Source organism: Filicampus tigris, chromosome 6 (genome assembly GCF_054856515.1).
Source record: "Filicampus tigris isolate MCC_2025a chromosome 6, RoL_Ftig_1.0, whole genome shotgun sequence".
Lineage (NCBI taxonomy): Eukaryota > Metazoa > Chordata > Actinopteri > Syngnathiformes > Syngnathidae > Filicampus > Filicampus tigris.
Window position 1 is genome coordinate 16,502,169 of NC_141222.1, and position 12,459 is coordinate 16,514,627.

At 37.8% G+C, this 12,459-nt stretch overlaps 1 protein-coding gene across 2 annotated transcripts in view; it reads right to left on the reverse strand.

Moving 5' to 3' along the window:
- The window catches only part of fhip1aa (FHF complex subunit HOOK interacting protein 1Aa), a 32,289-nt gene that overhangs the window by 12,525 nt on the left and 7,305 nt on the right, over positions 1-12,459 (reverse strand). For both annotated transcript variants that reach the window (XM_086032264.1, XM_086032263.1), the window contains 3 exons: positions 11,473-11,676; positions 3,887-3,954; positions 2,547-2,743 (listed from right to left, as the gene is read on the reverse strand). In XM_086032264.1, the coding sequence (XP_085888390.1) occupies positions 2,547-2,651 (105 nt within the window). In that variant the 5' untranslated portion in view covers positions 2,652-2,743; positions 3,887-3,954; positions 11,473-11,676. The remainder of the gene's footprint in view (positions 1-2,546; positions 2,744-3,886; positions 3,955-11,472; positions 11,677-12,459) is intronic.

A 12,459-nucleotide genomic window follows, 5' to 3' on the forward strand; every position in this document is an offset into this window, starting at 1 on the left:
TGATGTTTGTTAAAAAATACATGGGAAGAGGCCCTTTAAAAAAAAAAAACACACAATCGCATATCAAATCGCAAAACTGAGGGGGAAAAGAAAATTCACAACTATTTTTCAAAAGCATTCAGCCCTAAATCTGAATGAGCTTCCATACAATTGTAACATGGTCGTTTAACTCTAAAAAGCAAATTGACATTGTTAGCAGCAATAAATCCATCCATCCATTATCTAAACCGTTCGTCCTCATTTGTTTAAACAATGATCATCTTTCATATCAACATCAAACGGAATAGATTGCATCGAATGCCGACAGGTTAATCATCAAACATATGATTAGACTAGCAAATAAAGTGAGGGACACAGTTTCCTTCCCGTGAGTGCGCGCTACATAGACCCCACCCTGGTGACAATAGAGCCAGCCTCTTTCGTCGTCTCCCTTTGCTGTGACAACAAACAAACTACGCACAAGACAAGTGGGCCGATGGAAACGGGAGCCTCCTGGGAGCTTAGCCTCAGGGAACCGACAGCACTCCAGCACTATGCAACCAAAGACTAGCTACTGTAATTGGCTGACCGCAGGTCCTCTTTTTCCTGGGCGCCTTCAATTTTCTTGGCTCGGACAGAATTTTCAAGAGATGAAAGTCCCCATGAAATCCCCCGACTTACATTTTCTCCTGTTTCAACAGCTCTGTAGTAAAGCTAAGATACACTAAACAAAGTGTTTTTAGTAGCACCGGCAACAACATTCAATATAATTCAACTTCTACAGTCATGCACATCTGGAATCAAAATGTCCTTGTTGGTGCCAAAAGTGAAACTGTTAGAATCGCGGGAGTTTCCCCTTGCACATTTTCAAGTACAAATCCTTGGAAAGACACTTGCTTGCATGCAGAAAGTATCTCAGGAGATGATGCGTGAGGACTTTTAGGAGGCTTACATGCAGCGCAAAATATTTTGGGAAATAGTTACATGAAAATTCATTCACGTGGGTGTGGGCGTAGTGCTTATAGCGGGTCCCACAGGGGTGGGCAGGCAAGCTGAGACAGATATCCCCACACCGCCAAGATTCCACTGGCAAGAGAACCGCGGTGCACTTAAGTGTTGCCGGGACACGGCTGGAGCACTTTGTGCCGTCACTGTGGCGACAAATACTTTTTGCCGGGCCTCGCCTCAATGACGGGACAGTGATACTTGACCCTCCCACTTCATGCCCCAACAGAACTCTCCAAAAGTAATAATTATTTTCATCTTGTCAACGCACACTGAAACGGTGGGAGTTGTTTGAGGATAGAATGTCATTGTTTATAAATGTTTGTTGTCAAAATGTTGAAGGGCGCTTAGCAAACTGTTGTTTTTGGCACTCTGACTACGTTGCTGCTCTTTGGATAGCAGGCGTTGTGAAAATATACTCAAAATTTGGGACCCTCACATTTTTACAAACATTTGGCGACAATAGGCATGTAATTTTTCAAAAATTCTGAATAGAATGAAAACGGCTTCAGACAAAAAAAAAAAGCCATTTTAATTTTTAAATTTTATGAAAATTTAAATTTTATGAAACCAAAAACATGGAAGAATTGTACCTGGTTAAAAAAGAAGGAAAGAATCTTCAATTCTGTGCAAATTTTACCTAACCCCAAAAATATCTATCATAATTGTTGAAGATTTAATCTGTCAGTAAAAGAAGATACTCCATTTTTATGGAAAATGTCATGACATTCGTAGAACAAAAAAGAACAAAAAATAGGTGATCATTGCAATAATAATAATTAAAAAAAAAAACAACACTCAAAAATTAATTTTACTTACTTATCAAGGAAAAAAATGCATGGCAAAAACTGTATCTGAAAATTTTGAAAAACCTGGGGCGTGAATTGCACATGGTTAAAAATGTTTTAATCATTTACAAAAAAAATGTATCTGGCAGAAAAAAACCCTCAAATATTGAAAAAGTTGGAGAGATTTGATGAAAAAATATCCTTGATAGGCCTCCCCTATCTATGTTGCAGATATTAATAAAAATCTAAGGACAATAGCCTGGTTAAAAAAGAAAAAGCAGAAAGAAAGAAAGAAAGAAAAGAAAAAGAAAGAAAGAGACAGACAGACTGACAGAAAGAAAGGAGAGAAACAAATAGAAAGAACGAAAAAAACTCCTCACGTTTTGATAGAAATGTGGTGAGGATTATGATTTGTTAAAGAAAATGCTCAATAATTAGGTGATAATTTCCCTTTTTTCCCCAACAAAAAGTTGACAAAATTTTCAGGTAGGAAAAAAAAACTCCTCCTTAAAAGTGACAAATGTGTAAATTTGACAAAAATCAATAAAAACTGTCATGCACGCCTACTGCATTGGGTGTTAAGATTAACAGCAGTTAACGTCCTTTGACAGTTAACAAAGTAACTTGTAGCAACTCAAACTGTCATCAGGCTAAGACTGCATATTTTATGTTTTTTTTTTCCTGTTGTTTCTATTTTTTTTTTTTACTAATGGCGATGTTTCACTTCTTTTTACATCATATGTGCACTGAGCAGTGGACCTTGCTGACATTTACCTGTGCCCAGTGGTTCTTGAACACAATCATGCATGTCTCCGGATCCGCCCCTTGGAGCACCGCGGACGGCCCATCTTGGTTTCCGTTGGCGACCATGGAGGCCATGACGGCGACCGGTCTTTATGCGTCTATCACCATGTCATAGGAGGGCGTCCCCGACTGCCGTAACCACGGGAGGTAGACTAACCGTAGTGGACCTTTAGGCAGAAAAAACAAAACTGTCAGCGGAGGTTTTTTCCTTGAAGAGCAACTCCGCCACGCTGCAGCTATGCTAGGCATGCAGGAACAATAACACAAAAAGTCACATGACTGGGTGGAGGAGCCCACTTGGGGCAGAGCTGCCAAATTGCTCTTCGGAGTAGCTCAGACGTCCTGAGAGACTTCCAGCGCAGACCGAGGCTATGTGCCAGTTGGATGGAAAACAAATAATTTGCTCTGTGCTTACTGTGTAGCATTGCCCGCTAGGCTAACAAACAGTAGTGTAACTTTGCAGTTCATTTGGGAAAGTTGTCATCCACGTATTTGGCCGTAGAAAAGACATAACATGGTTGGTTTGGAGGACGTGGCTGGAAAAGTAGGACAGCAGTTTGCTTTGACAACACTGTTTTAACTTGCTTGAACAATTCTAGTCACATTTCCAAACAGGATACAAGTCTTGTGCCACTTAAGAGTAGTCGCTGTCTCACTGGAAAGATGTCATATGTTCATGACATAATGGCACTGACAAATTGTTGAAAAATAAGTGGCTGAGATTTTTATCCTGACTGCATTTAAATGCATTCCCATTACAATTCTGTAATATTACTTTATTGTAATATTACTTTATGCGGAAAGAAATACTACTGTATTCTCAACTTTGTTTCATAAATGTACAATTTTATTGTAAAAATTAAATGACCCTCCTGTGCATTATGACTTTTTTTCCTGGCTTGTAACATAACGATTTAAATATTGTAAGATTATGACTTTATGAATTCTCGTAGCGGAATAGTTTTTTTCTTTTTGGCACTGTCCTATTGCTCTTTTGAAGACAAAATTACAAATCATTTCATTCTTATTTGTTTCATCCAATTTTTGAAAACAAATCTGGGATTAGCACTCGTGTAATCCTTCTTGCATTGTTCCACTGTGTAGACAACGCACTCAAAACTTCAACCTATGCCTTCACAGAAGGAGTCATTAGGCACAGTGTTGCCACGGGGGTCACAACATCAAATCGGACCCTTCCTAAACACCCCTTTTGTCCAATCACAGCGGCCCTTTTGGAATTCCCATCGAGGGTGTTCAAATCTTTGTCATCTGGTTGGAATCCCATGAAAGGAATGTTGCTGTGGTCTTACCTTCGTCGGAGCATCTTCAAGCGAGAACACGGGGCTCAACCAAACAAGACGTCTTCATGCCACGCCAGCTGAATAAAAATAGAGGGAGAGAGAGAGGGAGTGTTTGGGAATAGTTTGCGTGAGGAGTGTGGGAGGCGAAGCATGCTGGGAAATGACTGGACGTGAGTAAGATGCTCCGAGAAGCACGTGGACGCGAGGGGAGGAGATTCAAAAAAGGGGGTGAGAGAAAGTCCACAGTGAAAGATGACGACTTCCACATGTGCAGCAGGCGGAGCGTCTACCCAAAAAAAAAAAAAAAAAAAAGGTCAACGTCAGCGCTTTCTCATCACCGCATTCCTTCAAGGAAGTCCTCAACATTCCAGCCCGGGAAGACAATAAGAGCATTGTCCTGGACTATTAGCGCCGCCATGCTAAGTTATCACTGCGAGAAAGGAGGAGTTAGGGGGGTTAGGATTAGCTTCCACGCCGTGCTTCTTGGGAATTGTGTCATATGGTCACGTGATGTGACGTTCTCTTTCATGTCAAATGAGTGTTAAAATAAACACAGTGGAAAACTGGGTCAGCGGCGACCGGGATGACTGTTTCTTGGAAAACATGATTGGCTTGTTGTTTCAAATAAATTATATAGAATATGCATTCTTTGTATAGCTTTTTTTAGTTTGCATACTCAAGAGTGCTACTAAGAAAAAAGTAAATTACAAATATAATTGCCTAGTTGCCTGTAGTTACATATAGTTGCAAATATATTGCCTTAAGATACCGTACCCATTGAAATTTACGAAATGCCCCCGCCCCAAAAAAAATAAAAAAATCTGCTTGTAATGGGTTCTTAACAGAGAAAAATAACAGTAATTATACAAACAGAATTAAAAACAGTTTAATGGACAGTAATAGCCGGTTTTGTCAGACAGACGTGTGTACTGTTCATGCAGATGTCTCCATTTCTCTCATGTTGTATTAGTCGTTCTTCATGAAGAATTAAGAATATATGCCTGTGAGTATTGACTCAATACTGTACTCAATACTGCAGTAGTGACTGCATGTTTTTTCTGCCGCACAGTTTGTGTTTAGATATCGTTTGCTTAAAGGTTACCAACACCGCTATGTAGATATTATTTGTTATCCCGTGTGTCTATGGAGTTTCCGATCGTATGCAGCATTCAGGAAGTGGATGCTATGTGCTTGCTTTAAAGGCCCAATGTGCAGAATTCAGTGCCATCTAGTGGTGACCTAATAGAATGCAACGACCTAAGATCAAAGCGTGTGCATTTTGAAGCGTGTGCACTATGGTGCTTCATAGAGATCACAAGTCTCAAGTTTACCACCAATTTTCACAGCAGAGGTACAAGCAACAAGTTATCACAAACGACTTCTAGTATTCCTAGTATTCCCTCAATAGCATTATAGCATTATTACAAATGCTATAGTCATGATTTGGAGGAATAAGGTTCGCTAAGTTTGCCTCCTTCGGGTACACGTATCAGAAAGATGGCAGTAAGACATGGCGGCTTCCTGTAGGGGAGGCGCACCCTATGTAACATAATTAGAGCTTACTTCACATACGATTATATTAAAAAAATGTACATTGATGTGGTAGAAAATATCGTTGCTGTCCTGTGAAAAACACTTGATGTCCAATTTTGGAAAATTAAAAAAAAAAAAAAAATTGTAACGTGGAAACACAATTCACATAAAAATAAGAACATTGGAAAAAAATAAATGGACATAAGAGTGTTTCACTGGACAGCGACGATATTTTTTTGCGTATTGCTCGCCTTCAAAATGAATGATCTTTGAAAAATCAAAACATTCTACACAGTCACTTTAAATACACAAAGTGTACTTCTCTTAGCTTGATGTTAAGTTTGAAAGCTGAGCATGGCACTAAACAGCTCAAAGCCTCTGTTTTTAAAGAACACCTCTGCCAAACTGCTGCTTGTTGAGGAGTTGAGTCACCTGCCACCTTACAGCACCCAAGTTTAAGACTGCAAAGTCAAAGCAAAATAAATAAAAAAATCTAAAAATCTGCAGATCTCAAATGTAGTCTACTCGTAAAGAGCGAACATGATTTAGAGTTTTCCCACAAACTTGTGTTCTCGTAAAGCAGGCATGTTTCAGTAATGAGTGAAAAGAATTTTTAAATGAACTCATTTAAAAAAAACCTGTCTTCAACAAACAAACTTTTTTTTTTCTTTCCCCCCAGCATGCGTCTCACAAGTTGGGATACGAGTAAACTGAGTTAAAAGCTTTGTCATGCAATTAATTAAACGGGTAAGCCAAAGTACAACCGTAGTATTCGTTGAATCTTGGTCGTTTCCGCCAGTGTAGCAGCTGCAGACACGCTCAAAAAAAAAAAAAAAAAAAAAAATCTATAATGCCAGGTTAAGCTACTGCATCGCAAAGAGCAGGGCAGGCCTAGGGTAAAAACTAAATATCCGCCCTGAGGGATGTTTGCTGATCAAATGTAAGATGCTGTCAGCACTTCTACAGGCTTTCACTTGCGCAGGTGTGCTATGCACAAATAGCTCCAGGCGGGACAGAACACACCCATAATATTCTTGCTAAACTATCTTTCTGCTGACATATTTTGTGTTTTCATTTACCCATTTACCTCTACTCAGAGGAAGCATTGAAGAGTTTTCCAGCAGTTGCCATGGCAACATTCGCATCACAGGGCGACCAAAGCGATAGCGGGTGATAAAATATTTAAAGCCACACGTGAATTCGCTGCAGGGCCGCCAGTCAACAACGCAGCAAGAAGAAAATGCTACATGCTATTGTAATGATGTCTATATTATTTTATGTTGAAGCCACAAGCTGGAAAATAAAAATAAAAACTGTGACTAGTATACTATTCCCAAGGTAACCTTATGACCAACTTTGTTCTCTCTAAAAACGGTGGACCAGCAAGGACACCTCTTGTTTTGTGCTAGCATTAGCCTCAGCGCTGTTCAGACTGAGGAAAGGTGGTGCTACGCACTTTTGCACACCCAAGATGTGGTTTTACAGCACAAACTTGCTCTGTTAGCATTTAGAAATGATTAGCTTCTTTATAGCTATTTATTTCACCTTGACAATAGTTCAGATACTGAATATGTGACGGATGTTATCTACTGAGCTAATCATTAAAGAATGAATCAAAAGTGAAATAACTTGACACGGGCGAGACAGGAATTTGAAGGAACATGGCGACTCCCACCTAACGTGAAACCAATTGTAAATGTTTTTACGGTAGCTTATTGTAAAAAGTACACCGCCAATTTGTACTCAGCGAAGTGCCTTAAAAAAACTGAAAATGAAAAGAAAATTGTTACTTTTTGATGAAAAGCACACACAAGAAAGAAAAGTGATTATGTGAATTTACAAATAACGAATTGCAAATACGCGAAGGAAGATTTTTACATTTTGAGGTGTTGATTCCAATCGAAGTGATTTTTTTCGTTCGATTTTTTTTTCCCACCTCAGACTCAAAATGGCGTTTAATTGGCATCCATGAAGCAGCACCAGATACGACACATTTTCATTATGTTTTAGTTAATAATTCAACCTTCGCTGAGCTGTGTATTAGAGTCATTCGGCTAAAACTGCCAAATGTAGGCTACATGCTAATCTGCTAGGTCAAGTAGAATCCAACCATATTTCAAGGACGGTAACAAACAAGCTCATTGAAGCTCTGGGCTCTCTATCTTGACACTTGCACGGCTAAAGCTAAATTGAGATATTGTATGAACACAATGTAGGCATGCGATGACATCACTCGGATTGTCATGTTTCTATGAGGGTGGGTGTACAATAGGCTTCTGTCTGCCCCAGGAATTGTTTGCATGACGGCTTACTCACAGGTTAAAAAAGAAACACACACACAAAATGGCCATGAGAGGAGGGAAGATAGAGGTCAATTGATTTTAGCGATGCAAACGACTCGAGTCATGTGGAAGAGAGTTTCAGGAGTTAAATGTTGATTCAATAGTGTCAAATATTTGCTCTACTTTGTTTAAAAATGAACCAGTTTGACTATATTTTATTTGTTCATCCAATTTTACCTTCAAGGTGTTTTAGTTAGCGTATAGCTATCACATGATTTGCGATTTGAGTTAGAACGGTAGAACTCGTAGAGTCCAATGCAATTATTAAAACTCTGATGTTCGTCGCTTTTCTTGTCATCTTATGTCGTCTTTCGCAAAACAGAGAGTAGACTATTAAAAAGACAAACCAATAAGTATGTTGCTCCACAATTTCTTTCCCCGCTTCTGTTACCAGTTCGGCTTTGACAGCTCAGGTCTGCACTCAATTGTGTACTATTCTTTTATTCAGTTCCATCTATCGACATGAAATTCAGCAAAAAATGTGATCATGGCAGGATGCACAGAAAAGTGCCAAGGACCCACACCTGAAATTACAGAGCAAATCGGCCATTTTGCTTTGAAGCAATCATTTGGTGCGGATTTCCAAGCTCGTACTTTAACAAACTCCTATTATGTACTCCGCCTGAGTGAATTATATGCTAAACTAAATATTGTAAACTAAAAAGTGTTTGATTTTCATTTTGGAACCAATTGATTGTTTGGCCTTGGTGGAGGCCAGTGTGTTATTCAGTACCAATCCAGTCTGTCTATGCAACCTTTGTGTAGGCATAATCCATCATACAGGGCCCTGTATGTAATATGTAGAATATTGCTGGTGTTAAAGACAACAAAAGTGGTTCAACCAGATTTTTCTGTTACATTCTCTAGTCTTTAAACAAAAAGAGAGAGTCTTGTCAAACTGCCTCTTTTGGTTTATATAGTAACACATTTAAATGTTTTTCTTACACGACAATATCTGTACATTTCAATGCCTTTTTGAAACATTTCACATTGATAGGTTAAAATTAGCACAATAAATGAAAAGTTTAAAAAAAGTTCAATTATAAGATTACGCAAGCAGTCAAAAAGCATTGGCGGTCGTTTGTGGTGGTGGTATTGGGGGTGGGAAGAGAGGGATTTAGGGGCTAATCCCAAACTCGGGACACAGTTGATCCGGGCGGTGGCATCTGCTCAACAAAGTTGTTTATTGTATTTTTTCAAATGTAATCCAAATATTACTCTGCGCTTTGTTTTGCAACCTTTATAAACAAAGAGGCACTCAAAAGGTTACATAAAAGAACCAAATCTGCATTCTGTTTTTTGTATGAACTGTTTTTTTGTATGAACTGGTTGCTTCTTTGCAAATATAAAGATTGGTCTTCAAAATATCATTGTAAATACTGTATCATTTTAATTTCATTTTATTTTTCTGCAAATTTTTACAAATCTTAGGCAATTGATACATTTACTTTGAAATATACTTTTTTTGTTTTCCCTACTGTTTGTTTGTTTCAGTCATAGTGCCAATAAGTGTTTTTAAACTTTGTGTCTGTTTGTTTGTTTTCTGGAGCTGTTAAGGTTTTCTTTAAAAAAAAAAAAAAAAAGCTTGTGTTTTTAAATGTGATTTTTTTTTTTTTTTTTTTGCAAATGTTGTTCAAGTTTTTAATTATACCATTGTGTAAATTATTGTTTATTTAAATTATTGTTTTCTGGAACTGTTGCATTTTACAAGTCATTTCATTTTGATTAATTATTGGTTTTGTATTTAATTAAAAAAAAAGTTTTAAATTTAGGATTTAAGATGGTTTATAAATATAAATATAAAAAGTTATGTTTCTGTCTTTTTTATTATTTACGCACTACAGTGGTACCTCTACTTACGAACGTCTCTTCATACGAAATTTTCAAGTTTCGAAACGCCTCAACAGGAAAATATTGCCTCTAGTTACGAAAGACATTTCAGGATACGAAAGGTAAAAGTATGGGCTGACACTCGCAGTATGGGCTGCTACTAGCAGTATGGGCTGCGACTCGCAGCTCCGGAGTTTCCTGAACGCAACATACTCATAGCTGCTCTGCCATTGGCTAGCCTAGCATCTTCCTGGCATCCCATTGGCTAAGAGAGACCTCTACCGTATGTCTCTATGTGTGCAGATAGACAGGTAGATAGATAGATATGTGATAGATAAGTCTATTCAGCGTCCTCGTCATTCGCCCCTCGGGGCATGAGGTGTTCCGATAGTTTTACGTGAATTAGAAACGAGGAAAAGAAAAAAAAGGAGAAAATTTATTTTTTTGTCCATACAAACAAAGCAAGAGATAATAGAAAAGTATGAAAGGGGGATGCGTTTGGTTGATCTTGCCAAAGAATATGACCGTAATGTATCGACAGTCACCACGTTATTAAATCAGTTCTCTACAAAACGCCAGGCAAAAAACACTTCTGAAAGAGAACATGAACCAAAGAGGGCAAAAAGCGATGAGGACAGCAATTAAAAGGTAAACGACCATCATTTTTATTCCTTACTCTATTCTTTGTTTTTTTACATTGTGCACAACTCTCATTTATTGTGCAATAATCTAATTGATTTGTATTTGTTACATGTTTTCATGCATTTTTTTGCTTTATAAAACATTTATGTCTGAATATTGGGGGGCTTGCAACGGATTAGGGCATTTACCTGGAAAACGCGTCCCTATTTACAAAATTTTCTACTTAAGAAATTTCTTCAAGAACCAATTAATTTCGTAAGTAGACGCACCACTATATTTAAATTCCCTGCATGTATATGACTTTATTTTAGAGACTACAAAATCTACTTTTTCCCTCCTACAAATTCCTCCCTACAAATTATTTTTACAGCCTGCACCAAATGAAACAATGCCTTCTTTGTGCTTGTGGGAAACATTTTGGATATAACTTGGATGGTGATTTATACAAGACGCTCCTAGACTTGTGACATGAAATGACATTAGTGTGACCTCACCTCAGCTACTCATCCAATGAAATTAAATACAATGCATCACATGGCTCATTATTATACTCATCCATTATAACCAGCACATTCCTACCAATAAGTGTTGTTGAATAATGAATTCTTGTTGATTAGGCTTTTGCTTTTTTGTGATGGTAAAAGGGGAATGATAACGACAGAACACGAAATGATTCAGTGGTGTAGTGTGAAAAATATAAACGCTCACGGCTTATGACCAGCATCGTCCAGAGTGTAATGGAATGACATTCAGGGTGACGTTATCAGGTAACTCAACACCTGCATCACACCTGATATTTGAGCTTCAAGAGCCTTCAAATCACTCTAAATAGAAAAGTGGATGAACTTATACAATGTCGCTGGGAGAGCGTTAGACATAACAATAATAAAACACCAAGTGGCAAGGAAAATGTAAGATTTTGAGGGTATTTCTGGGAATTTTAAGGAGTGTCCCAATATTTTTGCCCACATAGAAGTCCCTGCAAAGTACCCTAAAATTACTATTTATCTTCATGGTAGAAAAAATGTGACACCGAGCGTTACCTTCGTAAAATAATAAAACTAGTCGTCGTTGTTTGTAATGTTACACCGAGTCACACGCGCGTGTCAATCACAGACGCGCATGCGCAAAAGCCCACACTAGCAAAACAGTGAAGCCAAACTACAAGTCGCAAGGAGTGTAAACATTTAGAAAGAGAGAGGTATATAAACACAAGCGTTATGGCATAGTTGTGTTCTTTTTTCTTACCATGTGCTCCCCACGTCCACAACACAGTTTAAGTCCTTCAAATCCCGAGGTGAAAGAGATCTTGTCGTGGTGGGGAAATGAAAAGGCTTGGAGCGAAGGCGGCGATTTGACTGCAAAGGTGAAGAGAGGAGAGAGCCAAACCGCGTCGTCCCGCCCACTCGGAGGATTGACGTTCTGGCGCGTCAAAGCGTCTCCTAGTTTTTCCTTTAAAAACACAATAAATCGTATAAATTAATTTATTTTAGTTTTGGTGTTGTTTCCAAAATGTGCCACTGTGTATTATGGAATCATTTTGACTCAGAAAGTGAAGCGCTCTCCGACGAGATGCAATGTAATACTGTACAGTAGTTGTAAATTGTCTCCCACTGCTGGACAAAGTCACTGTGTGAGAAAATACAGTTACGTTTCTTTTTCTTTTGTGGTGAGTTTAAACTACAGTGGTTCTCAAACTTTGGAAAAAAATAAAATAAAATAAAAAGCCGAAATATTTATCAAAAGCCAGACAGCGGTTATACTGTACTGTACTCCTAAAATTGTAACACAAAACAAACAGATTTTCCAGGAATAAAGTAAAATTTGATGTGGAAAAACTTCAAATTATACACAAATAAAGTCATAATATTACAAGAAAAAAATACCGATGACAAAGTTGTGATATTATGGGAAAAAGAACACCCCGAGGTTTACTTTACAGGAAATCGAAATATGCCGGGTTTTTTTTTTATCCCTGACCAAAGCAACACTACAAGAACTGTCAACAAAAAGAAATGAATTAAGAAAACTAATGAAGATATGTCAAAACAAATTGGATGTGAAAAAAACATTGAAATCAAACAACAATAAAGTCGCTATCTTACTTTAAAAAACATATCACAATAAAGTAATAATATATGGAAAAATAAGTACAAGGAAAAAGTCAAAATGTCATAAGAAAAAAAAACTCCTTTTTTTTTTGAAAAACTGTATCTGAGAATGAATTTTTTTTTT